Source organism: Rhinoraja longicauda, chromosome 5 (genome assembly GCF_053455715.1).
Source record: "Rhinoraja longicauda isolate Sanriku21f chromosome 5, sRhiLon1.1, whole genome shotgun sequence".
In the NCBI taxonomy this organism is placed as follows: domain Eukaryota; kingdom Metazoa; phylum Chordata; class Chondrichthyes; order Rajiformes; family Arhynchobatidae; genus Rhinoraja; species Rhinoraja longicauda.
In genome coordinates, this window is record NC_135957.1 from 30,729,283 (window position 1) to 30,756,986 (window position 27,704).

The window sequence follows — 27,704 nt, forward strand, 5'->3', positions numbered from 1 at the left end:
CCATCTTGTGTGAGTTGTCACTTTATTCCTTGCACCATAATGACATTAATCACTGGATCACTTGTGCTCACTGACCTTTCACCCTTGTGTTCCTTTCCTGCCCCCCACCCCCTCCCAGGTTCTTAGAATGCCTGCTTAGAAGCTGCACCAATAATATCGTTGGAGAAAGTTTGGTAAAGAGGTGGGTACAGGACAAGTGAGAGATGGATACAAGTGAGGGGGTTGATTGACAGGTGGGTGGGCAAAGGCTGGTTTAAATCAAAGGTAGATACAAAATGCTGGAGTAACTCAGCGGGCCAGACAGCATCTCTGGAGAGAAGGAATGGGTGATGTTTCGGGTCGTGACGTCAAAAAGGTGTCAGCGAGGAGAGGAGTGAAAAGTAAAGCTGGAAGGAAAGATATAGGTGGAAGGAACAGGGGATGTAAAAGAGGGCTGGATTATTGAGAATTGAGGATGGGGGAACAGGAAAGAGAGATGAAGGGAGAAAGGGTGAGGTAACATAACTTTAGGTAACACATCCCTTCCTCTCTTGCTTTTCTGTGCCCCCCACCACCTCTGTCCCAACCCCCTACATACCTCATTCTGCCTTGACATTTCAGGCCCTTCAGCCCAACTTGCCCACACTGGCCAGCATGTCCACTGCACTAGTCCCATCTGCCTGTGTTTGGTCCATATCCCTCTCAACCTGTCCAACCCATGTACCTATCTAATTGTTTCTTAAACGTTGTGATAGTCCCTGCCTCAACTACCTCCTCTAGCAGCTCGTTCCATACACCCACCACCCTTTGTGTGAAAAAGTAACCCCTCAGATTCCTATGAAATCTTTTCCTCTTCACCTTAAGCCTATGTCCTCTGGTCCTCGATTCCATTCTCCCCGATCTATTCCTCTCATGATTTTATACATCTCTTCTAAATGGGAAACATCAACACAAGGAAAATGTATAAAAAGGCGCCTCGCCAAAATAAACTCAGAAAAAGCAGGGGAAAACTGGTATCAAAAGCAGATGTCAAGGAGTAGACGTTATAAACTTGTGATAAACGTGTGATAAAATGACTCTGCTCATGATCAAACCCAAAGCACAGAAATACATTTACTCACTTTTTGAGTATTTGTATTCATTTCTGTTCAGGAAATGCAACAAACACAAAGGGACAATGTGTCTTATGATGGGGAGCATGGTTTTAGATCTCAGATGATTTGGACAGATTTTTGTTGGATCTAATATATATATATAGTTATCTGATAACACATAGTGGTTATATATAAATGTTCAAGGAATATTCAGCTTTTATGTCCCTCATGTACATCAATTTAAAACTGAAAATCAATCTAAATTCTAATTTTAAATCAGTGCATTTCAGTCTCAGGAATGTACACACATTAACATATCATATCTAGCAGTTTATTTGATCCCTGCAATTTAGCCTGTAGAGGAATAAAAGAAAATTTGCCTATTTAATTTTGACATCACAAAAAAAATAGATAAGCATTTTACTTCAGAAAAATATATTATTTTAAAATCTAATTGTGGGAAGGGTGAGGTAACAAAAATGAGGGAAGAAGTGTTTTCACGGGATGTATGCAATGTGGCACAGCAGGTTCTTAATTCCCATCAGCTTATTTACGTCAGGTTATTTGAAAATATAGCATTAAATCTATGGATATCACAAAGTCATGCCTTAAATTTTACCTCAAGGGCTTTCCTTGGTCCAATTTTAAATTTGTACACCAAAATTCATTCAGTCATCTGTATATTGGCATTAACACTTTCTATTAACATTATTCATGAAATTCAACTAGGATATAACAGTCTTCCACACACAAAGAATATTACAATTCCAGTAAGAGTAGATCATAGAATCATAAAAGCATAGAAACAAGATCATTTGGCAGATTGTGTTTGTGCCAGGTCTGGATCAGAGCAGCTCAATAATTCATTCCAAACCCTTTTACATAGGTGTATAAATTTTTCCTCGTCACGCTTATTAATTCCCTCTTGGAAGGGCACAATGGAACCTGCCTTCACCACAATCTGCATGTACTGTGTAAAAGAGATGTTCCTTGTGTCACTCTCAACTCTCTTCCCCTTTGGTTCATAACCTGTGACCTCTCCTCCCCGACTCTTCCACCAATGATCACAGCTCCCACAATCCACTACATCCAGATCCCTTGTCATTTTCCCATCAAATTACCTCTCCAAGGAAAACAATTCTAGCCTCAACAATTTATCTTTCCATCTGCAGAGACTCATCTGGAAAACCATTCTTGGAAATATTTTCTGCGCCCTCTCTAATATCTTCACAATTTTCACACCAGGAGGTGACCATAACGGAACACAATAGTCCAACTGCGACACAGACCAGAGTTTTACAAAAGTTCAAAATGATTCCTCTGCTTCTGTACTCTGCCTCTATTGATAATACCAACAAGTGTGTTTGAACCATTCTCACAACACGTATGCCCCACTATGACTTATGACCTGATGAATCTGCCTGCCAATTTCATGCACCCATGCACTGACATGCACCCGTACCCACACTGTACCCACACCACCTTGGGAACAGTACCCTTTATTCTACAAACATCAAATTTCACAGCGTGAGAAACCATGGCCAAGGCCGAATCCCACAAACCTCAAATCACAATTTTGTTGCTGGGGGAACATCTACGCTACTTTTAATTTTCTCTTATTAACCATTCTATGTGACAATAAATGAACCTTGAAACCTCGAAACCATTGTAATTTCCCCATTTCCCCCAGCAATGGACAGAAAGCGACAAATTAACAGACCAAGAACTGACAAAGAAATGTTCACAGAAACATCACAACAAAGGAGACACTCAAAACACTGACTTCGACATATCCCACTGGTAATTTAGTTTAGTTTAGAGATACAGCACGGAAATGGGCCCTTCGGCCCACCAAGTCTACACCAACCATCGATCGCCCACTAGTTCTATGCTATCCCACTTTCACATGCACTCGCTGCCTACTAGGGACTATTGAGTCAGAAGTAAGAGATGATAGGTGGACCGAGGAGGGGTGACAAATGATGGCCATAGAGACCAAAGGCAAGGGAGCAGGGTGGGTGGAGATGGGGCACATAAAGGAGGAAAAAACAGGAGAGAAAATAGAAAAGGAAAAATATGGAGGCAGGTGGAGCCATATCAGGGGAGGGGGGGCTGTTGGAACATGATCAGCAGGAACAGAAAGGATGCCAATGCTGGAATCTGCACTCGTTGATATCTCCCGAAACTTCCAGCAGCATGCTTATGCAAGTCGTGGCAAGTGCGCTGTATTTAAATAATCAATGGCTGTGCTCAACCCCCTCACATCTCCTCCGTACACATGCCAGAGCGCTCATTATTTCCCAAGTAGATACTTTACAGAAATTCTAAACAGTATTGCAGCACAAATATGTTAATGTTTGACACGCAGCACATTTCTGTTTTACGGTGCGGAATTTTTCTCTCAAGCATTATTTCTGAAGAAAATAATTTCACTGAACAGGTAAATTACCATTGAGCCAGCTCCTATTAATTTTAGTGCAAGAGGTAAAGATAATTCAGAACACACACTGATTCACATTGATACTGAAAACAGAGGAAAGCAGTACAACAAGAAGGAAAGATGGATATCAGCAGAAAATGCAGGCTGCACTCGGCAGGTCAAGTAGCATCCACTGAATGAGAAGGAGATGGTCTCGGACCTGATCGGTTAACTCTGTCCACAGATGCTGCCTGACCTACTTAGTATTTCTAGCATTTCCTGTCTATATTTCAGATTTCCAGTTGCTGCAGTATATTTTGAGATATTGCTTTATTGTCTCTCACTCTTCTTTATTTGATGACAGATTCCATCCATCCCATTTCTTCTTTCTATGGGCCAATCCTACTGACAAAAGAGAGAGACTAAGCTCGTCCCATATATTATTGCATTCGTATCACTCCAGATCAACATACAACTTTACTTGCTGTTGTTTATGTTGCTTATGCTGTTTATCTTGTGCCAGTAATCTGATGCTCCGTGGAAATGGTCATTAGGTGTGCCAAGCTAGCTTGTTCTGTTTCGCGATCCAAAGTTCTCAAGTGCAAGAGAAACAGGGATGTCTCTGCACCTGCTCTAACCCAAGCTTTAATTATATTTAACTGAAGGATATGACTACAGCTCAGCAAGTCACAACAAGTGCTGGCATTTATTTCAAGTGGGCTTGTATACAAAAACAGGGATGTAATGCTGAGGCTCTATAAGGTGCTGGTAAAGCCGCATTTGGAATATTGTAAGCAATTCTGGGCACCATATCTGAGGAAGGATGTGCTGGCTCTGGAGAGGGTCCAGAGGAGGTTTACAAGAATGATCCCAGGAATGAGTAGGTTAACCAATGATTGAATGGCAGAGTAGACTCGATGGGCCAAATTGCCTAATTCTACTCCCATCACGTATGGCCTTATGACTTATGACAAGTTTTAGATTAATTGCATTTCTAATAATTAGCAATTTTCAAGTCTTTAATTGACATACATACTGAAAACAGAATTAAATTCTTACTTGTAGCAACACAACATGCCTGCAAACGCAACACACAGATAATATATAATAAACAAAAAAAAACCTTAATGAATTAATAACCACAATGCGAATGGAAAAGACCCATAGTCCTTAGTGCAACTAAAGATAGTTCAGAGTTCACAGTTGAGGTTACTGTTGTGCAGTGTTCAAAAGCCTGATGGTTTTTGGAAAGAAGATATTCTTGAACTTGGTTGTTACAATTTTAGACTGCAGACTTCCCGGCGGTTGGAATGAAATAAGATCGTAGCCACGATGTTTTGGGTCTTAGATATTGACTGCCTTTTTTTTGGCAGCGCTTCATCCATTCAATTGTGGGACTAGTACCTATGATGGACTGAGCAGTGCTAGCACCCTCTGTAATTTCTCATTCCTGAATATACGTGTTGTCAAACCAGACCATGTTCCATCCAGTTGTTTGCTCTCTATGGAAGTTCAAGAGAGTATCCATTAACATATCGAATCTACTCAATCTTCTAAGGAAGTAGAGGTGTTGATGGGCTTTCTTTATGATTGCATCAATGTTCTGGACCCAGGGAAAATCTTCAGAGATATGCACTGCACGCCATAGAATTTCAAATTGTCGTCTCTCTCCACCATCAACCGTTGATGAAGACAGGTTTGTGGATCCTCAGCTTTCCCCATCTAAAGTCAACAACCAGCTGGTCTTGCTGACATTGAGAGCAAGATTGATGCCCCCCCATTCAATCAGACTTTAATCTCCTTCCTATACTCTGATTCATCATAACACCTTTATTTGTCAAACAACAGTACCTTCAACATATTTAAAGACGGCATAGGAACCGTCTGGGTACACAGCATTGTGTATACAGTGAGCAGAACAGGGAACTGAGCCTTAAAGTGTTCCTACGATTTGGTTATCGAGGAGGTAGTGTTGTTGCCAATTCATACATTGTAGTCTGCTATTGATGGAGTCGAGGATCCAGTTGCACAGGGATGAGCAGATAACACATTTGAACTAAATGGTGGTGTTGAATGCCGAGCTGTAGACGATGAACAATAGCCTGGCCACATGTTGTTATTGCCCAGGTAGTCCAAGGCATAGTGGAGAGTCAGCGAGATCGCATCCCCCATTGATCTATTGTGGTGGTTAGCAAATTGTAGTGGTTCCAGGTCATTGCTAACACAGGAGTTGATAGACATCACACCAACCTCTCAAAGCACTACATCACCACGTTGATAGTGCTGCTGGTCAGTAGTCTTGTACGTAGACTTGCATCTGCATGGCTACATTCACAACTGCAAGTCACCCAAAGAACATTAACAACGCACCATGACTTCTGAAGGCTAGTCCCTGTTCCAACATCCATTTCATTCATTTTTCACCGTTGTTACTAATTAACCCTCCACATCTGAATCCACCCATCACTTGCCTGTTTTTGTCCCATCCCTTCCCCTCACTTCTCTGTACCAGCTTTCTTCCCTCTACTCCATTAGTCTGAAGAAAAATCCTCAATCAAAACATTATCGTTCTATTTCCCTACACAGATTCTGCCTGGCCTGCTGAGTTCCTCCAGCACTTTGACTTTTTTCCTCAAGATTCCAGCATCTGCAGCCACTTTGTCTCCTCTTAAGCTGCATCCTTGGTTCCACTGATAAACTTAAGAAGCTGCATACAGTACAAAATCGTATATCAGACCATGAAAATTGACTCTACCTCCATATTTTTCTTCTGGTCCATCTTATGCACATGATAAATTCACAATGGACTTATAACAATTCCAAGCTTCATTCTCTAAAACCCAACTTCAGAACTGCCCCCTCTCGTGATGGACTTGCTATGTGTTAATTAAAATAGTTCTTCAGAAGATCTCTATGTCCTGTAAATTTTTTCACTATTTTTGTCCCAGATGGTTATCCGAAATCCCTCTTTATTTTTGCACTTCCCAGAGGTTTGCTGACAGAATTGTCCTTTGACCTCCGCCTGACTCTTCATGGACCTCTCCTATACCTCCAACAATTTACGTCCTCCATTTTGTTCTCAGTTTATTTACATGGCAACTCTCATTTGTTGATCACTGTAGCATACTATGCTTTAATTATACAGCTGTAATTATGACCTCAACCAATACTGCTCCTTCAGCTTTGTTTAATCCTAGTTTTCATTTCACATGAATAACCCTGTAAATCAGAGCACTAAGCTGCCATTTCTATGCCAGGGTAAGCTTTATTTCATTTACAGCTAAACCATCACTCTTCCGCACATTCATTTCTGCCCACAGTTCTCTGCTTTATCTACCCGATTCCTTGCATTAAATATGTATCACTAAACACTGACAAACAGTGTTTTCCAAATCCACTTTCATTATTTTCCAAATTGATTTATTAAACCCCTACCTTCCATATCAGTGATTCTTTCCATTCTACACCTATTCTGGCGTTCCCATCCTACTGACAAGACAGTTTAGACCCTTCTAAAGGACAAAACATGGATGATTTATATCTTAGTGCCATTTATCCACTTCAGCACAATGGCCCGGCTTGAGAAATCTACCTATTATTCTGAACTATGGTACTCCCTTCAAAGCACATTAAAAATACGCAATGAAAATAAATTTTGGAAGAAGAAAAACACAACTCACAACCTGTATTATATTCTCTATTTAGTGCAAATGACCAAGAACAAATCTGAAAACCGCAGCTTTTATTTATGGAAAGTGGTGCGTGACGAGGAAGAGTCTTAGAGTTGGTGATGTTCCCATGTTCTTTGACATGAGGTTGGACAAACTAGGACTATATTCCTTGGAGTGCAGGAGGCTAAGGGGTGATCTTATAATGGTATATAAAATCATGAGGGGAATAGATAGGGTGAATGTACAGAGTCTTTTCTAATGGAAGGGGAATCACGAATAAGGAAGATCATAAACCAGAGGCATAAATTTAAGGTGCGAGAAAGGTAGAAATCTGAGAGGCAACTTTTTAACATAGAGTGTGGTAGGCATGTGAAACTAATTTAGACACAAAAAGCTGGAGTAACTCAGCGGGACAGGCAGCATCTCTGGAGAGAAGGAATGGGTGACGTTTCAGGTCGAGACCCTTCTTTAGAATTGCCAGAGGAAACAGTTGAAACAGGGTCATAACAAAATTTAATTGATAGTTGGATAGTAACATAGATAAGAAAGGTTAGATGGTACATGGATAAGAAATATATAGGCCAAACTCAGAAAAATGGGAGTAGCTAAGATAGGGGCATCTTGGTTGGCTTGAATGAGTTGGGTTGAAATGCCTGTTTCCATGCTGTATGACTCTTTGACTCAAGATACAGTGCTATATGTTTATTTGGATAGCACACAAACAAAAGCTTTTCACTGCATCTCAGTACAAGTGACAATAATAAACCAATAATAACTCCAATGAGTAGAGGCTCCATCTGTTTGAATTATTCCTTGTAGGACAATTCCTCCACACCTGGGATCATCCTAGTGAATATTCCCTGAACTACCTCCAATAAAAGGACAACCAAAATTTTGCACTGGACTCTAGATGTAATATTGCTGGTTGCTTGAACAGTACAGTAAGACTTCCCTTGAAATAAGTTTCAACATTCCATTAAACTTCTCTACACCTGTAACATGTGTGGGTGGGGTTACATGCATAAAGGCACTCACATCCTTTTCTGCAGATTTCTGATTTTCTTTGCTCCATATACTTCCTTCCAAAATAAACAGCTTCACATTTTCCTACATTATAGTCCATTTGCTAACTCTTTGCCCATTCACCACCTATCAATATATTTCTGCAAATTCTTTTGTATCTGCAGCTTTTTAAGTTTGCAACAGGTAAGGAGGATAGAGAGTTCAGAGTGTCAATGGAGTAGAGAGTTGAATTGAAAACTGAGCTGATGGTCAAGAGCACATTTACAGAAAGCACTTTCTTGGTACAATTAAGTGTTCAACAGAGGAGGTAATCTCTGATTGTACCATCACACGTCCACCTTGAATAAAATCACCTATACTTTGCTCTGCACATTAAAAAAAATCCAAAGTGCTTTGATTTGAACAGGCTTTGATAGCAGAGGGCACAACAACAAGGAATCAAGTTGAATGCCATTCACAGTTACAATACATCAAAAAGGCTTCAAATCCAATTTGCATTCTTTTCATATGAGAGAACAGCTCTAATCACAACAGAGTAAATGTTGTGAGAAATGTTTTCTCTGCGTAAATCTGAGATTGTTAATCCCAAGTGTACCGACCCAATCCAACTCCTCTTGGTAGCTTTACATCGACAACACTGCACACAATTCAATGAGATTAATAGTCCTGTCATTTACATCTTCCTAGCCAGATAATTCTCAATCTTACAATCACTGAAGACCCAACAAATCCAGGTATTTTGTTTTGCGTGCACAGATTCTAATAGCTGCACAAGGTTTGTGGGATCTACTGGTCCTGGCTTCTGGTGAATATCAGTGACTTGGACTAAACCAGTAACATTTCTTTTCCCCAAAGTAATCCTCAAGATCAAGGATGACTTGCTTAGGCTCGAGTGTTGTGGGTTCTGAGAAGGGCAGCAAGTCAAGCATGGGAGTACCAAACTTATTGACAGATCCAGAATGCTGAATCCATCAGTCTGCTCCAACTGATATTTCCTGACAATTATGGTGGAGGGAAAACCACCTTTTGGCATTGCATGTCACCCACTGATTTCAATTGAAATTGACAGAATTGGGTTATACAGACAATGGCTAAGACCTTCCAGAAGAGGATCTATGGTACTCATGTATAGTACAATTTGAGTGGATAGCACGTAGAACAAGCTTTTCACTATCTCTCTGTACACTTGGCAATAAACTAAGTTCCTTCTTAAATGTTAGCCTGGCAAAAGATTTTAAAATATGTGTACATGTTATGTCTGTTTAAAATATTTGTGACTTATTTTGATTTATTTTTGCATCAGTTACTGCATGTCAAGTCCTGCCATGGGACTCCAGAGCACTTTTGGCCCATAAGATAGGCCCTTCACATCCAGGCCAGGAAAGTTGAGGCACGGAGAAATAGCAGGTAGAAATTGTATGAACCATTAGTCATGTGAGACAAACTCGTGACTGAAACCAGAGTTTTGTTTTGAGTTTCCAGTTACTGTACAACCTGCAAGTCATATCTGGCATGTTTGAAGCACCATTATCGAGTGTGTTTTACAGATGTTAACAGTGTTATAAGCATCTACTAAAATATGCCATGTTATTTCATTGTAAGAAATTAAATACGTTTAAACTGTTCCCACTGCAGTTTTCTGTTGTTTTTGAAGCAAAGGTCTTTGTCTACAAACTGCACACCATATCCCAACTTTGTGTATTTTCTTACACCTTCTTGCTTAATGCTAGCCTCTTCTCCCAAACTTCAGTGAGCATCCTTAGCCCTGCTGATAAATTTGCAGCCTGAACCTCTTCCTGTCTTTTAACTTCCCTCACTACTTCAAAATTCTCCTCAAAATCAATCACTAGCTTAATTATTCCTTGCATGATTTCGTTCCCTGTCTGCTTTAATTAACAAGGTACAAAAAGAGATTTTATTTTCCATTAAAGTTTCTGTTACAGGCTGGACATGCAACTGAAAAATAATTACTTTAATGCAGGAGATGCCAATTGTCATTATCAAACAGAGGCAGAAGTAGACCGCTCCACCTCTTGTGCACACTCTGCAATAAGATCAATGGCTGATCTTTTACCTTAACATCACTAACCACCCCATGTTCTTTACTCTCCAATAACCTCCATTCCCTGCCTAACTAAAAGCCTCTTAAACGCCACAATCATTTTTTGCCATTACCACCATCATCCCTGCAGTGGGTTCCAGCCAACCACCACCATCTGTGTAAAAGATTGCTCCGCACTTCTCCTTTAAACAGATCCAGCCCTAAAGCCTGGTCAAAGGTCATCCCACGGTGCTTCACATGTGTCAGTGATGTCCAATGCTATAAAGGGATGCTGCTAATAGTATACTCACTGAAATCCCGATATGAAAGTATCTCAGCAACTAAATGCTGGAAAAGTTACTTTTGAACAGCCTGCCATCTCTTATGATGCTGCCCAAGTAAGTCTCCCACAAAAGACACAAATGCTGGAGTAACTGAGCAAGACAGGCAGCATGTCTGGGGAGAAGGAATGGGTGACGTTTCGGACCGAGACCCTTCTACAGGTCTCCCAATGTCAGCCCGGTGTTCTGTTAAAGAACAAAAAAGGCAACAATAGTGCAATGCGTTCCTCCTTGCACTTGACACCGTTCCTCAAAGATCAAAGGTTACCTTTAAGCTTCAATTTACGTCTGTAAGGGTAGAAATGGGTGTTGCACAAAAAATTGATGCAATTTGGTGCATGCCTTAAACCTGGAAAATCATTTTTAAAACACTCGCACAAATAGCGCACGTTAGTGTCCGATCCAAGGGTTAAAATTGTTTTTTGTTTGTCTCACACGTGTTAAATTGTGCTAACTAATCCAATTTCTAGGCTCGTGTCATTGAGTTATGCAAAAGATTGAACAAATAAGAAATATACCAATTCCTATGTCAATGTTTTGTTCTATAATATCTATATTTAGACCGGTAGAGAAAAACCTACCAAGTATGCCATTGATGATTGGGTTCTAACAAGGAGTTACTCCCAGGCACTTTGATGGTTGCATATAATACAAAACTGAAAATTTAACCCGTTTTACAACGTATTGTCATTGACTGAGAAAGGTACTCAGTACAATGTCTAAAGAGAAATATACAAACTGGTCACCATTGGTGCAAAGCACCCATGTCATTTGGCCGACGTTATAATTGAGATGCAGTTGCCAATGAAATGTTGAACGACGTGGGACAGTGGGAAAAAACATCGCTCCTAATTTTTTTGTGGCAGTGCTTACTCCGTGTAAATTCTTCTTACGTGTCTCTCACTGTAACATTAACAAAGTATCGGCCCTTCGGTAGCATCTCGCAATCCAACGCGTTGCAAAGACTGCCTCAGCCTGCTGGAAGTCCCAGTTTAGATGGGTAACAGCGCTATCGCGGATACGTCAGGACTGCACAAGTTGTTAGTTGCATAAAAGACAATCATACAGGGCCCGAGCCATGCACAGATACTACAGATTGCAATCCGGTCTCGTCGCGCCACAGACATTCGGGGTTGTATTTTAATAAGACGCAAGACCCACCTTTGTCTCTTTGTTCGAGGACCAGTTGCAAATCCTATCGAGGCAGCAGCTAATCTCCGGCTGCCCAGGGAAGCTGAGAGGAGGAGGGGAGGGGAGGAGAGGAGGGGGGACACACTCAACTGCTCCCGCTTCTTTTCCAAAAATAATCCGGGGGGAGGGAGGCACGGAGCTTGTGCAATGATTTTTCTCTCACGTTACTGTCTGCAGAGGTGACAGTGCCTGCATCCGGCAAGCCGAGCACCACAGTGATTGCACTCCATCAGCGGTCGGCTGCGTCATGTCAGGAGCCCCACTGCGAGCAGCGCTGTTGATTCGCCGGCCATTGGAGGCGCATGAGCGGGCGGGCGGGGCGGGGGCCGCGCGTGCACAGGGACAGACAATCGGAATAGAACGCTTCCGGAGCGTTGCTAGGCGGCGGTGAGAACGCGGCGGTGAGAACGCGGCGGGGTCCGGGCGGCTCGCGCCTGTACGGCCCGGGAGACGGCGGCGGCGGCGGCTCGCGCTCAGCCTGCAGCAGGGTTGCACCAACTAAATCAGTGAGCAACCCTGGCCAGCATCGGTAAAAAACACTCCTTCTCTCCAGAGATGTTGCCTGTCCCGCTGACCTTACTCCAACATTCTGTGTCTACCTTCGATTTAAACCAGCATCCGCAGTTCTTTCCCACACATCGGTAGAAACACAGTCGACGTTTCACAAGGGTCAAGGTCCCTGCAACTTTTCGCATCAGCTGCAGCAGCCATGTGTACTTGCGGCTTTGCATGGGAACTGTTTCATTTCTCCCCGTCCTAATCATTTTGGTTCGAGCTCTATTACAGACAGTGTCAGTGAGTGGCGTTCGGAGTACGCTCCGGTTTAGATCAGCAACATCAGCGCTCAATCATTTATGTTTGGGACAATGCAACCGGTGTGTGTACGCTTGGAATCAGTCCAGAGGTGCAAAGGGCGCATTCTTCTCAAAATGAAAGGTCGTGTAAATATGTTTGCCGGAGAACGAAAGGGGTGGTTTGGAGCCACCTGATGGACAAAGGTTGGCTATTGAAATATTTGAATACATCAGCAACAATTATAACCATGACCTTAAATTTCCCATCTGCGTCCACCCACTCACGCATGTCCTGAATCTACATGAAATATGCGGGATTTTGTCCGTGAGTAAAAAACTGATCCGCTGAGCCCTCCGCTGATCGGTCCACACAGATATTGTCATTTCATCTCATCCTATATCTACCTTACTGTTGCTTCCTCCCTCGTGTACTTTCCTCCTTTCCCCCCTGAAATACATTTATGTTGTTCATTGTAACTATCTGCTGACTAACTACATTTTTTCTGTATTATTTTGTTGATTTATTGATTACCTGCTTTTAGATTTCCACATACCTGTGTGTGTATTTCCGTATTGAACCCCTTCCCAAATTTGAAGACAACCTTTACTTAATTCCTTAGGCCCATTTCAATTGATCGCATTGTCAATGTTTTCACTTTATAAATCTATGGATCTTTCCGAAGTACAGCAGGTTTTCCAAGCACAGCATTATTTTCTGATGTATTGACGCATTTTGGAGCATTAAAAATATCTTAATCGAGACCATAACTGTACGTTTTTCATTTTCATCTATTTTGGTAGTAGAAATAAAGGCGTAGACTATTTTCTAAATGGGGAAAAAATCCAGAAATCTGAGGTGCGAATGGCCTTGAGAGTGCTGGTGCAGGATTCCCAAAAAGTTAATTTGCAAGTCGAATCGGTAGTAAAGAAGGCAAATGCAATGCTAGCATTTATTTTGAGGACTAGAATACAAAAACAGGGATGTAATTCCGAGGCTCTAAAATGCTGGTCAGGCTGCATTTGGAATATTGAGAGAAATTTTGGGTCCCATATCTGAGATAGGATGTGCTGGCTCTGGAGCGAGTCGAGGTTTACGAGAATTATCCCAGGAATGAGTGAGGTAGCATATGATCATTTGACAGCACTGGGCCTCTATTCGCTGGAGTTTAGAAGGATGTGGAGGAATCTCATTGAAGCTTACCGAATAGTTAAAGGCGTGGATGGAGTGGCGGTTGAGAGGATATTTCCACTAGAGGGAGAGTAGAGGACCTAGGTCCTCAGAGTTAAAGGATTGTCCTTTAGGAAAGAGATGAGGTGGAATTTCTTTAGTCAGAGTGAATCTGTAGAATTCATTGCCATAGAAGACTGGAGGCCAAGTCTATGGATATTTTTACGGCAGAGATAGATTATTGAGTAGTATGGGTTATCAGGGGTTATTAGGAGAAGGCAGGAGAATTGGATTAGGAGGGAGACAGATCAATCATGATTGAATGGCGGTGTAGACTTGATGGGCTGAATGGCATAATTCTGCTCCTATCACTTATGAATTTATATTTACACGTTACTTGCAGGGGCTGAATGCTGCTAGAAATAAAGTGGGAAAGATGTTAAGTAAATGAAAAGTGTTGCTTCTCTCCAAATAAATTTGCTCTCAAAAGATTGAATACAACATAGGTACTGCATATTTTCCTATTTTTTATTAACAATTTTAATTCACTTAGCCACACAAAATAAGGAAATTTCATATTAACAGAAATGTAAGTTGAATACGGGTACATTGAATTTTGGACAAAACAAAGGTATATTTTTTTTAAGTGCCAAGCAATATTAATACCCTAACTCGCACCAAGGACTGTTCAGTAATCAGCCTTACATTCTATGATGCATTTTGGCATCTAATCCAGCAATTTTAGACTTTCATCCTTGTGTTAAAACCCCACCGTGGTCTTCTTTTCCTTATCTCCTTAATCTCCTCTGGACTTAACAAATGAGATCTTTGTGCTCTCCTCTCTCTGACCTTCTGCACACGGCTGGTTTTATCATTCCTCAGTTGAAAGTCATACCTCCTGGGTGCAGGCGCCTTGTCTCGCCTCTGCCGCGTCTACTTTTATGACATTTCTTAAAATTCCACTCTTACAATCCCATTTCTTAAAATCCTGTTCTTAAAGTTCCTTCTACAGCCCTGAGTTATATATTGCTTGGCATTGTTCGTGTAAAGCTCTTACTCTATAACAAAGTTACATTAGTTACAAGTTCTTATAAATTCTGTCTAAAATATGAAATCTGGAAAGGAGGTAGGAATTTAGACATTTGTAAAATCTTACGAACATGGGATATGGGACGTCACTCAATGTTATGCTGAGATCACTTTAAATATTTGGACTCATTTCTTTCCGTTCACTGCTAAACTGACAATCTAATTCTTTTGAATTTGAAATGATTATGCGATATGAAAAAAATGTTGCATCACCAAGTAATGTCAAAAGGCAAAGACAGGGTGATGACTCACAGAAATGGATGAAGCAAAAACTTTATCAAAAGTTGATTAATAGAGGGAGTTGGAAGGATAGGGAAACATTTTTTTTAATGAGTACAACAGGAATGATGAATAAGAAAAATAATCAGGAGAGGGATAGAAAAAAAAGTAGGTTAAAAAGATAAACAAATGAAAGTGGGGCAATGAAGTTCTATTTTAAATATGGTGCAATGAAATGAAAGCTTGAGAATTATAAGCAAAACATTTTCAATGAACAAAGACCAGGAAAGCAATAATACTGAAAGTTTCTGATATAAGTGGAGTATGAGGAAAAGTAATAGGTACGTGAGTACAAAAGAAAATGAGAGATTTAAGAGAAATAATTATGCTACACTATATTTTATAATTAACATTGTGTTAATCTCTTTAAGTATTTTACTTGGCAACTTAGCCATCATGAGTGAAATGCAAGGTCTTTTCACCTCTATCTCCACTTTCAGCCAAGATTTGCAACAAACTGCCTTTCTCATTTGTTTGCTTTAAAATGTAGATTTGTTTTGCGGTATGTCCTGCCCACTTTCAGCCCAGTGGCTGGTACGGTAGTTTCACGGACAATCAGAAAGTACAAGCACTCTAAAGTTATATCACAATGGTTATAATGGTGCCAAAGAAAAAACACAAACTGCTGGTGGAATACTAGTATTGCTACAGATTGAAATTTGAATACTTGCATGATTCTTTAAATTATTTTTAACATTTAATATATAAAACATAAAACTTCCAAGATATGATTGTGATATGAAAGTGCAACGATTCTCTGTTGAATATCAAACCTATGTTTCAATATACATAAAAAAATATATCAATGTAAAGACTCGTGATTTTTCACAAAAATAATACAACCTTCAAAAGTTTTTTTACAGTAGCTGGAGCCTAAATTACATGCCCATCTCTAATTATTTGAAATACAAAGATATATAAACACACAATTTGACTTGTTTATTACTTATGTTTTCATGTTGATCAATAATGCTATTTCTGGCTGAGATCTTTAAATATATTGTAATACATGCAATAAAAAATCTTTACTAAGTACAAGAAAACATTGCAGGAAATATTGCAAAGAATATCAAAGTCTTGTAACAATGTGCTTAATTCCCTTCTTGAATTGTAAGTTTACAGAAGTTGTTTATTCCATAATATAAAGCCTCCTTTGCACATTATGCCCCGAGCCATGAGTGCTGAGTGCTCACTCCCTAACTAACTCTCACTGTCTCACGCATTAATCCTTACTGTTCCAGCTGACTTCTTCAAAGACGAGAGAAAGAAGATACAGTGGAGAGATGAAAACACAAGGAGGGATCAATCGGCCACGCCCAGATCAGGCTTCAATCACCATTACAGAGCAGGAAATACAATGGACATGATGGTTACGAAGAGCCAACCTACCCTGCAGGTAAGGCGTCGGCGGTGAGCCTAGAGAGATTGCCCACAGGTGTAGGTCTGTACAATTGTTGAGACCACACCTTGCTCAACCTGGTTATGGGAAGGAGCAAAGTAATTCATTCCTCTAGGATATCACTGCTGGAATCATAGCAATCACTCCAGTATCCTCACTGACAAGTGATGACAGATGAAGAACAGCTGCTGGTAAACTGCAGCAACTAGTCATAGAATCTTATATCAAATTATAAGAAGTGTTTAAGATGTTTTTCCAAACAGAAAGCAATTGGCCTACAGACGTTCTGTAAATTACCGGTATCGATATTCAGTATTTCAATTCGATAATTTGTCTGCTGTATCTGCAACTCCATCACAATTTTCAACGTTCATCCTTCGATTTAGATAGGATCTTCTTTTTGGACCATTTTTATACATTCTTCACTTTACTGCAAATGCATTGGGATTTTATGTGCACAAAAGGTTACTGAATGCAGAAAATATAACTGGCGTAAACACTACAAAAGTGTCAGATTGAAACAGCAGTCAACGGTTACCATTCGAGTTGCATATCTGCTTTACTCCATTTGTACTTCCCTCCACGTTTAAAAAACATCTTTTCATCAAATCCACTAAATGTAATAGCATTCTCGACACCTACATCTAAGATGGATTTGGATGGATCTTTTCTGCCTTGTGTGCAATCAAGGAAGCGCATCTGAAAAATATTAGATCATAGCAGTGTTATTTTAAAATATGGAAATAAAATTATATTAGTATGCATATTTTGCCAGATGTGTGACTGGTTCTTCCCTGAATTGCATTCTCAGTTTACTCCATATAGAATTCAGAGATCCTTAGATTAATAGACTCTTCACCCCAACTTGTCCATTCTGAAAAAGATGCCTCTCTACACAAATCCCTTTTGCTGTGTTTGGCTCATATCCTTATAAATTGAAGCACAAAGATGTACCAGGAGAAAACAAGCTCACAAAACGCCTTTGAAAACTCCTCAAAATCCTTCTGCTTTGACTGATGGTAAAGCCACAGCTCCCACTTTACTGGTGGTCAGAAATACTTTTAAATGAATTTTAATAGTTATCGTGGAAAATTAAAATGGAAATCTTCTAAAACCACTTAAATCACATCTAAAAAAATTAAAGACTATTATAGATATGGTAATTTAATCAATGTAATTTGCCTCTTATCTATCTTCCTTCCTATCCTAAAAGTGCTAATGGTACGAATGGGATTGCAGATTCTGCCCTAGGTTCTCCATGACAGAGAACCTTAGAGCAGATTCCTGAGTGTAAATGCTGCAGAATTTCAGCATTCATGTTTTCATGGACTCCTTATAGTATCCACCAGAGCACTTTTGCATTCCCATTCGTACACAAGAGAAATAATTAAGCTTCATGTGATGTCAGGTGTATAAGATCATATTAGTGATATTTTTCCAGCATTTAACCACAAATACACACTTAAGCAAGCCTAGGTATATACCGATTGCATTTATACTTTAAAACAAACACATAAATATCTGTACCTTTCCTGTCATAATTTACATTTTTAAACATGAATTCAAATGGCAAATAATCAAATGCTTCTAAGACAGCTTTTCCCTTCAATTTAAAACATTACAGCACTGAAAATATTACATATAATATGGAGACACAAGGAACTGGTTTATAAAGAAGAACAGAAAGTCGTGGAGTAAGAAAGCAGATCAGGTAGCATCTCTGGAGAACAAGAATAGTTGAACAACGGTCCCAAACCAAAATGTCACCTTTTCATGTTCTCCAGAGATGATGCCTGACCTGCTGACTCACTCCAGCACTTTGTGTCTTTTTTTTAACATATATTACTTTAAGTTTCTCAAAAAGTAAAACTAATGTTGTTTTATTCCATTGAAAATCCAATTGTAATAACATTATTGTTATAGAAGATATGGGATAATTTTTCAGTGTGTATTTGTGGGAACTGGACTGAAGTCATTGTGATGGTAATAAGATACTACTTACATATTCATCGAGGATAAGGTAGGAATCTCGCATCTGAAGAGGACAAAAAAACATCCTATGTTATTTGTTTAATAGTTGTCATTTTTTAATAATTTCTATTAAAATGTACAAAAGCTAAGACTAGATAAAACGGCACAGAGATATAAAACTGAAGAAATGCAGATAAATCTAGGCTAACACAATTTTTGGATTTTACATAAGTCTACACTTTTAAGAATTGTACGCTTGATAGTTCAGATATATGGATGTACTAGTAATTTGTCTGAATTTTTCAATGAATCTTTGACACTCGAAGTATGAATCATCAGAGGAAATTAACTTTCTTTTGTTTCATTTAAAGTCACAAATGAGTACAATTGGGCCTTCAGACAAAGATCATATTTTATGGGCAATATGGTGATAAACTCAATCCCAGATGTGTCCACAACTGTGTGTTTTACAATAGATCTTCAGATATCTGTCAATAATGGGGGGAAAACTGAGAAATAGTGGAAGTCCTTAAATTAATCATTGTAAATGAATGAAGATGGAAGCCAACAACTGAAATCAGAAATGCTGGGTAAAACACAATTAGTCAAGCAGGGGAAGAGACAGAATTAGGACGACCACAGAAGTATTGTAATTATAGGATATAATTACACTACTCACAAGATAGTCCCAGTTCCATTTCCTTCCCTATATACCTTACTTACCTTCTCGTTGGATTCAGGCACAAGGCACTTGATGTCTTTATGTCGACCCAAAAACCTCTGAAAATCTTCGTCGCTGATAAGAAATGTCTCTGCATGTCTTAGAGCTTCTTCTCCAGCATTCTCTCCTTCAATCAATAAGCACTGGAACACCTATAGTGAATATAGTAAGTAAATCAATTATCTTGTACCCATCGCTACAAAGAAAGCTGATCAAATGAACCTTCCAGGCACATTCCCAGATAACTTCAACATTACGTTATGTTTTTACCTGTATTCCCACACTGGGTATTCAAGTTGCTTCTAGACACAAGGAACTGTAGATGCTGGAATCTTGAACACAAAATCCTGCCGTAACTCAGCAGGTCAGGCAGCTTTCCTAGAAGCCATGGATGGACTATGTAGTCGGAACCCTTCTTTATACTGAGTTACTCTACCAATTTATGTTCTATTCAAGTTACCTCCCTCTGTAAGACTGCCCAGTTAATTGCAGTTTAATGTCAGGTTGCATGTAAGATCCTGCTGTGCAATTGAGTTGAATAGATTTGGGAAAATAGCCTTTCATCTGTTTTCATCATTATAACTTGAGTGGTAAAGTATATTTATTTGATAAATACTTAGGATACATTTCTAGTTGGGACCATCAGCTGCAGTATTCCCAACCAGTGCCACCTTCACACTCAGGGCACAGTGAGCCCAGCAGAACATCACCAGCCACTCACCATCAGCACGTTGAACCATAACCACCACAGTTCAGAAACTATTTTTTGAACTTAACCCATCCTATGCCATTCCAGTTCAAAATCTGTGAGCGGGCACAACCACGTTAATATCTAAGTACACAGTGCTATATTCCAAGTGAAACTCTACTTCCTCTGCCTCCTTTCCTGCCTAACTTCCTTTCAAAACATAACATTATGCCTGAATGAAGTTATTATGTATGAAAACCCATAACAAATACATAACTGCTGCTCAAAACTTCTCTTCTAAAGAAAGGTTCAACAGGATGGGTTGTATCTCCTGGAGTTTGAGAGGAAGAGGTGACTTAATTGAAGTGTATAGGATCCTGAGGACTCTTGGCAGTGTGGACATTTCCTTTTATGGAAGAATCTATAGTAGTCATTGTCTTAAAAATAAGGAATAATCCATTTACTGGATTACTTTGTTCTTTAACTGCTGATTGCAAAAAAACAACAAAAGTCATTAAATATTGAGACATGGAACTGCAGATGCTGTTTTACAAAAAAAGATACAAAGTGCTGGGGTAGTTCAGCAGGTCAGGCAGGATGTCTGGAAAACGTGGATAGGTATTAAATTCCACTTTTTATTAGGTCTTGTTAACTATCATAATCTATCCTGAAGCCAATTGATATGCTCTTTCTATGGTAACATTGCGGCTCCCTTAGACAGTGATATTGTTGCACAGTATGATGTTTTGATACATAATTGTACATATGTGTTATGATGCTCGCATGACCACTGTGATGCAGTGCGTGGACAAAGCACCAGGCTTCACACCCAGGCTTCAGGCAGAGAAGGGGGGGGGGCTAACTTCGAATGCTCCTCCAAAATGGACTACGGAAAGGAGATTGAAAGAATTGTTATGCATGGTGTGTTTTTTTATTCACTTATTTTGGGGGATGTGTGTATTGCTGGAACGTCTAAGGCTAATTCCCCATCCCTGGATGTCCTTGAGAAGATGGTCAGACCTCCCAACATTTGATTTTACAAATTCAGTATTTTGATGTCCAAAAATTCAGAATATGGCGCGTAATGCAACTTTTCAGCAAAACCAAAGTATGCACGCCAAATGCGCGTATACATTGCGCTACATTCACGTAGGAAAAACGACTATTATTTCCAACAGTCTGTAGTTCTTGGACTACATGTGCAATGTCACGCCTATCATGAGTATATTCTACTATTTATAGAAAGGTTATTGAACAGAAATACTTTTTATAACACAAAGAAAAAATTGTTTTGTTTTGTTTTTTCTATTTTGCTTTTTCCTTACACATCCCAATTCTCTTGGTATTGAATAAAAGAACAATGGTCATAAAATGTATGACTAAGTTATGAAGAAAGAGTTTCATTTAAAACTGCACAAACCTAATTTAATTGAAGACATACTTGCTCCAGTGGTCTTCAACAGCAAATCACAATGGTCCATGTCCCCCCCACCCCTACTTCCCCCCCCCCCACTACCCCTCCCCCACCCCCCTCTCCCCACCCCCTACTCCCCCCACCCATCCGCCCTACTCCCTCCCCCGTTTCCCCCCAAATCCACTCCCCCTCCCCCACCCCTCCTCCCCCACTCCAACTCTCCCCCTCCCTTCCTCCACCCCCCCCGACCCCCACTCCCTCCCCCCCACTCCCTGCCCCCGCACCCCAACCCCCCCATCTCCTCTCAATGGGCATCACGCTCCGCAGCGAGGCCAGTGGTGAGGCCGGGCGACCGGCGAGGCCAGCGGCGAGAGGCGAGGTGAGGCCGGGCTACCGGCGATGCGAGGCCAGCGGTGAGAGGCAAGGCCATCGGCGAGGCCGGGCCAGCAACGAGGCAAGGTCGGGCGAGCAGCGAGACGAGGCCGGGCCAGCGGCAAGGCGAGGCCGGGCCAGCGGCGAGGCGAAACCAGAGGCGAGCGACGGGGCGAGGCGAGCAGCGGAGCGGGACGAGACGAAGCAAGCAGCGAGCCATTTTTTTTGCGGAAAAATGTGAGGCAAAATCGGAATGGCAGAAATGAAATAAGAAAGCGGAAACTTTCCACCAAATTCGGACGGGTTGGGAGGTCTAGATGGTGATCTTGGGCAAATGGAGAACAAGCTCATCAAAATAGTCGAACCATTCCAACAAATATAATGGCCGCTCTCGAGCTTGGTGCTTTGGGAACAATTCAGTATTTAATTTCACCCCTAACCACAGTAACACTAGCATTCAACACTTCTCTGCCCATATTCTTAAAAGTTATGGTTTGTAACACAGGTGCAAGTTCATTGAATTACCTTCCATCTGACTGGATCCAGACTCCTGATTTCTTCAATCATATCCTCTTCAATGTTGAATCTATTAATGACAGAGTTGATTTTAAAAGCCACTTTGTAATCCTTGCACCACATTCGGACCTTGTAGAGATTCTCAATGTGATTTTTCTTCCCTTGCCCACGGCCAATGAGACGGTTGGTGTCTTCATCAAAACTGTCACATGAAACGGCCAAAATGTCCAAATCCTCACCTGTAACGTGAACATTTGATATAAAGTGTTTATCGTCAGACTTAGTAAAAAAAAGTGGATATTAGAAATTACATGTTCTACTGGCTAGCGTTTATAATTGAATGGAAAACTATCAGACATCATGTTATTTATTCTGTTTTGCAATCATGCCAATTGGGGGAGTTGATTGACCTTTAATTTTACTTCCCCTTCTTGACAAGATGCTTCATTTCTGCTCTACAATGACTCCACAAATCAAGTGTGCACATTAATCTACAGTCCTTAATAGGAATCATGGCTGGTGAATATTATGACATCATTTTCAGGAGTTCAACTGTTGAACTCGAGGAGTCCAAGAAAGATATTATTTCCCCTTACACAAAGTTAGCATGTTGTGGACAAACATTATAGCCACATTATTTTTTTCGTGGGTGTAACTTTGGAAGCAATTGGCACTTTTAGTGCCGCCGACCAAGCCACCCTTGGCTTATATAAGTCATGACTTAATGTGCATGAATGGTGAATAGTGGACATTTAACAATCAATCTCAGCAATTCCTACCAAAATAGTGTGTGGAGGGATTCCTGGTGTAACTCGGGTACCTTATGCTGATAGAAGAGAGGTAAAATGAATGATCTGCCAACAACTCCAAAGCACTGGTGTGGATGGTTAAATCTACATTAGATAGTAAAGTCATCATTTGGCCCATTGGAAGAGCATATTTCTTTTAACTTATTTTGGTTTTCATTTAGAATGTAGACGTGTCCCAAATGTAATATGGATACAAGTGCATGCACTTTACCCAGGTTGATGAAAGACATTACCGTAGCTTTTAAACCATTTCTCGGTGATCCGACTTCCGTTGCTCACAATGCTGACACTGGGCAGGTTGAGCTCCCGTTTGCAGAACTGCACCAGCTTCCCCAAAAACTCTCCCTGGTTGTGTATAAAAGGCTCCCCTCCTGAAAAATTAATTTTCTCCATGCCTGGTCAAGAGAAAAACATGGTTAAAATTCAACTACCCCGATGCCACGAGTTAATGAAACAACATCAGTGACCCTGTCAGCTCTATTAGCACGGGTAGTTCGGCTATAGCACGACAGTTGTGGTCCTAAGTATCCTCCCGTTACAGAAATTGTTGTTACAGTGACATTCGGTTAATGGAAGGGCGTAAGCTGCCAGGGAGTTGCAGACTCACAAAAATAAAATTATTTTCCCTCAGCATTTTCAAAAATAAAGGTATTTTCTAGGGCAACAAATTTATTTTTGTAATTGCATGCTAAAAAATACTAAAGTCTATATGTTACATTGTTTAACATTGTTTAATAGAGTATCTTTGCATCGGTGTCGATAGTGGCAATGGCTTATCAGTTTCAAAGGCCACCCGCGGTGAAACTAACTGTTCTTTAGATTGTGTAGGAAAATAACTGCAGATGCTGGTACAAATCGAAGGTATTTCACAAAATGCTGGTCAGGCAGCATCTCAGGAGAGAAGGAATGGGTGACGTTTCGGGTCGAGACCCTTCTTCAGACTGATGTCAGGGGGGCGGGACAAAGGAAGGATATAGGTGGAGACAGGATGATAGAGGGAGAACTGGGAAGGGGGAGGGGAAGAGAAGGACAGAGGAGCTATCTAAAGTTGGAGAAAATGTTCATACTGCTTGGCTACAAGCCGCCCAAGCGAAATATGAGGTGCTGTTCCTCCAATTTCCGGTGGGCCTCACTATGGCATTGGAGGAGGCCCATGACAGAAAGGTCAGACTGGGAGTGGGAGGGGTAGTTGAAGTGCTCAGCCACCGGAGATCAGGTTGGTTAAGGCGGACTAAGCGAAGGTGTTGAGCGAACCGATCGCCGAGTCTGCGTTTGGTTTCGCCGATGTAAACAAGTTGACATCTAGAGCAGCGGATACAATAGATGAGGTTGGAGGAGATGCAGGTGAACCTCTGTCTCACCTGGAAAGACTGTTTGGGTCCTTGGGTGGAGTTGAGGGGGGAGGTAAAGGGACAGGTGTTGCATCCCCTGCGGTTGCAGGGGAAAGTGCCCGGGGATGGGGTGGTTTGGGTAGGAAGGGACGAGTGGACCAGGGAGTTACGGAGGGAACGGTCTCTGCGGAACGCAGAGAGGGGAGGGGATGGGAAGATGTGGCCAGTAGTGTGGTCCCGTTGGAGGTGACGGAAATGTTAGAGGATGATTTGTTGGATACGCTGGCTGATGGGGTGCAAGGTGAGAATGACGGGGATTCTGTCCTTGTTACGAATGGGGGGAGGGGGAGCAAGAGCGGAGATGCGGGATATAGAAGAGGTCCTAGTGAGAGCCTCATCTATAATGGAAAAGGGGAAGCCCCTTTCCTGAAGAATGAGGACATCTCTGATGCCCTAGTGTGAAACACTTCATCCCGGGCATAGACGGAGGAATTGGGAGTAGGGGATAGACTTTTTGCAGGAGACAGGGTGGGAAGAAGTGTAGTCCAAATAGCTATGCGAGTCAGTGGGTTTATAGTGGATGTCAGTCACTAGTCTGTCTCTTGTGATGGATATGGTGAGGTCCAGAAACGGTAGGGAGATGCCGGAGATAGTCCAAGTATATTTAAGAGCAGGATGGAAATTGGTAGTGAAGTGTATGAAGTCAGTGAGTTCTGCATGGGTACAAGAGTCAGCACCAATGCAGTCGTCGATGTAGCGGAGGTAGAGTTTGGGGATGGAGCCAGTGTACGTCCGGAACAGGGATTGTTCGACGTACCCGACAAAGAGGCAGGCATAGCTAGGGCCCATGCGAGTGTCCATAGCTACGCCTCTGGTTTAGAGGAAGTGGGAGGAGTCAAAGGAGAAGTTGTTATCAGCAAGAACCAACTCTGCTAGGCGGAGGAGAGTGTTAGTAGATGGGAATTGGCTGGTTCTTTAGATTGCTTTCTTCTGACTGCTTTTGAAATTACATTATAACAATACTGTCCGCCTAATGCCGATAGTGTTTCCTAATTTATCACTCGGGTTACATCAAATTCATTTTATGGAATCGCGCATTATAGCAGAGCTACCTGTATCGTTAAAGGAACATAGATTATTGGAATGCATTATCAACATAAATTATTGGAATACATAGTCATCTAAAGTCAATGCAATCATCCCGGCTTCGAGAAAAGCAGTAAGGTACAATAAGTAAAAGCAATAATGTAGCGGCCAGCTTCTCGTCTATATCAATTAGCTCCCAAGCTACCACTTGCATAGACCCGTTCAGCGATAAGCGTAATGACTCGAACAAATAATGAGAGATCCTCCTTGACGTTTAATAGTTAGTCTTCTTTATTTGAAGGTGCAATAAACATATTGGCATATCTCTTGTCATCGACTGGTTATTTATTTGCTAGATGAAATTCCATATCTTACCACAGTTTATGTGATCGATACAAACTGCCAGATATAACTTCGGCTGAGTCTGTATTAATCTTCTTGTTAATAAAACTTACGGGCCTCTGTCAGCACTTCCTTGGCTCACTCCCACTCTCTCCGCCAGCACGTACCCAATAGCCCGCACACTAGCTCCGCCCAGCCCCTACGTAAGCATTGAATTAACTCTATAGTGTCCAAACTACAGCAGGATACAAGGTAACAATATCAATAAGCAAAAATAACTAATAACTGCAAAATGGCTCCTACAAATAAGTTACCATAATACCCGTGCGGCCAACAATCATGCACTTTAAACGAATTAGCTCAGAAAATGTAATCTTTGTGATGTATTTATGTGCATTCGCCCTATATATTCCCCGCATGATCGTATACACCTCTATAAGATCTCCCTTCAGCCTCCCCCCCCCCCCCTTGCGCTCCAAGGAATAAAGTCATAGTCTGCCCAACCTCCCTCCTACAGCTCGTCCTCGATAAAAAACATTGATATTTTTGGTTTATCAACATCTTATTCTACTTCTGTTTTAAATGCAACATTATTGACGTACAGTATCTGAAATTAACCCTGCTGTTCAGAGGGAGTGTTATAGTCAGAGCATTTATTTTGCATATTAGAGGGAGGAGCGATGGTTGGAGTATTCATTCTGCCTTTTGTTGGGAGAAGGGGGATGAGCTGAGGGAGGCATTGCCCCATGAGTTAAGCGCCCGACCTATTTGTTGATACACCTTCAGCAGGAAGGTATTTAAACTTGACATTCTCCCACGGGAGACAGACACAAAAAGCTGGAGTAACTCAGCGGGACAGGCAGCATCCTTCGAGAGAAGGGATGGGTAACGTTTTAGGTCGAGACCCTTCCTCGACCCGAAACGTCACCTATTCCTTCTCTCCAGAGATGCTGCCTGTCCCGCTGAGTTACTCCAGCTTTTTGTGTCTATCTTCGGTTTAAACCAGCATCTGCAGTTCTTTCTCCCACGGGACTCCACTTCTTGCCGCTTTATCTCATTGCAGAAATTTGTTGGCAATATTGTAGAAACAAAGAACAGCAGATAGACACAACTCAGCGGGACAGGCAGCATCTCTGAAGTAGGGTCTCGACCCGAAACGTCACCCATTCCATTCCTTCTCTCCACAGGTGCTGCCAGTCCCGCTAAGTTATTCCAACATTTTCCTAACTTTGGTGTAAACCAGCATCTGCAGTTCCTACCGACACGAATGCTCATTTATACCAAAGATAGCCACAGAGTGCTGGAGTAACTCAGCGACTCAGGTCTGAAGAGGGGTCCCGACCTAAAACGTCACCCATCCCTTGTCTCCAGAGATGCTGCCGAAAAGGTTATTCGGGCTGTTTTATACGCTTTTATACGGCGACTCGCTCATGTACCTGACTTTGGTAAATGCAATAGTATGCACATAAGAATGACCCAAATTACGATGCACATTACTCTCACTGCAGCAACTTACCGGCTGCTTTCAGTAGCTGCAGTCCCCTTTTGGCTTCCTCCAGGGGTAACACAAAAGATGTCTTGGCGGTGTGGAAACAGAAGCCGCATTTGTAGTTGCATTGGCGGGTGAAGTGGTAATTGACACTCAGTGGGATGTTTGAACGACCTCCACTCTTCTCTCTGCTCTTCTCTCTGCTCCGTTTCACTCTTACTCGTCCCGCCTTGTCGATCTCAAATCTGCACAGTGCAATGAGCTTCATCGCCCACCGTGAGATCTCGCCTGCTTTATGCACGCAAGCTTGCAGCAGGAATTTAATGCAAAGAAGCACCACGTACATGTTTGTTTGATTTTCGTTCCCCGAGCTTCACTGATCTAGTGTCTGCTTCGAGCCAGTAGTGATTTCAGCAGGCAGCTCGATGTATTTATACAAGTGGTGACGTCCACCAATCCTACTCATTGAACGACCAA

At 41.3% G+C, this 27,704-nt stretch overlaps 3 protein-coding genes across 4 annotated transcripts in view; 1 reads left to right on the forward strand and 2 right to left on the reverse strand.

Annotated features, from left to right (window-relative positions):
• rnf144ab (ring finger protein 144ab) overlaps positions 1 to 11,917 on the reverse strand; it is a 53,400-nt gene extending 41,483 nt beyond the window's left edge. Inside the window, exon 1 of the mRNA XM_078399235.1 lies at positions 11,730 to 11,917. The gene's annotated coding sequence lies outside the window, so the exon portion shown is untranslated. The remainder of the gene's footprint in view (positions 1 to 11,729) is intronic.
• Positions 5,121 to 27,704, forward strand: part of kidins220b (kinase D-interacting substrate 220b) — a 294,629-nt gene continuing 272,045 nt past the window's right edge. The window contains exon 1 of the mRNA XM_078399227.1: positions 5,121 to 5,124. Within this exon, the coding sequence (XP_078255353.1) occupies positions 5,123 to 5,124 (2 nt within the window). The 5' untranslated portion in view covers positions 5,121 to 5,122. The remainder of the gene's footprint in view (positions 5,125 to 27,704) is intronic.
• rsad2 (radical S-adenosyl methionine domain containing 2) lies at positions 14,245 to 27,653 on the reverse strand. Of its 2 annotated transcripts, none has more exons than XM_078399233.1 (6): positions 27,255 to 27,653; positions 23,213 to 23,374; positions 22,180 to 22,409; positions 19,183 to 19,332; positions 18,491 to 18,523; positions 14,245 to 17,187 (listed from the first exon to the last, which is right to left on the reverse strand). In XM_078399233.1, the coding sequence occupies exons 1-6, from the start codon at positions 27,571 to 27,573 to the stop codon at positions 17,023 to 17,025; spliced, it is 1,059 nt and encodes a 352-aa protein (XP_078255359.1). In that variant the 5' UTR covers positions 27,574 to 27,653; the 3' UTR covers positions 14,245 to 17,022. The 2 variants fall into 2 exon arrangements, with proteins under 2 accessions (XP_078255359.1, XP_078255360.1); XM_078399234.1 differs by having other exon boundaries at positions 17,051 to 17,187; positions 18,491 to 18,545.

What these genes read in the sequence shown, in the direction of transcription:
- rsad2 (XM_078399233.1), bottom strand. Translation starts at nt 27,573, where the DNA reads ATGTACGTGGTGCTTCTTTGCATTAAATTCCTGCTGCAAGCTTGCGTG. An exon ending in TGGATCCAGTCAGATGGAAG is followed by an intron (nt 19,333 to 22,179) that starts GTAATTCAATGA and finishes TATTCACTATAG; the next exon opens with GTGTTCCAGTGCTTATTGAT. An exon ending in ACCTTATCCTCGATGAATAT is followed by an intron (nt 17,188 to 18,490) that starts GTAAGTAGTATC and finishes AATATTTTTCAG; the next exon opens with ATGCGCTTCCTTGATTGCAC.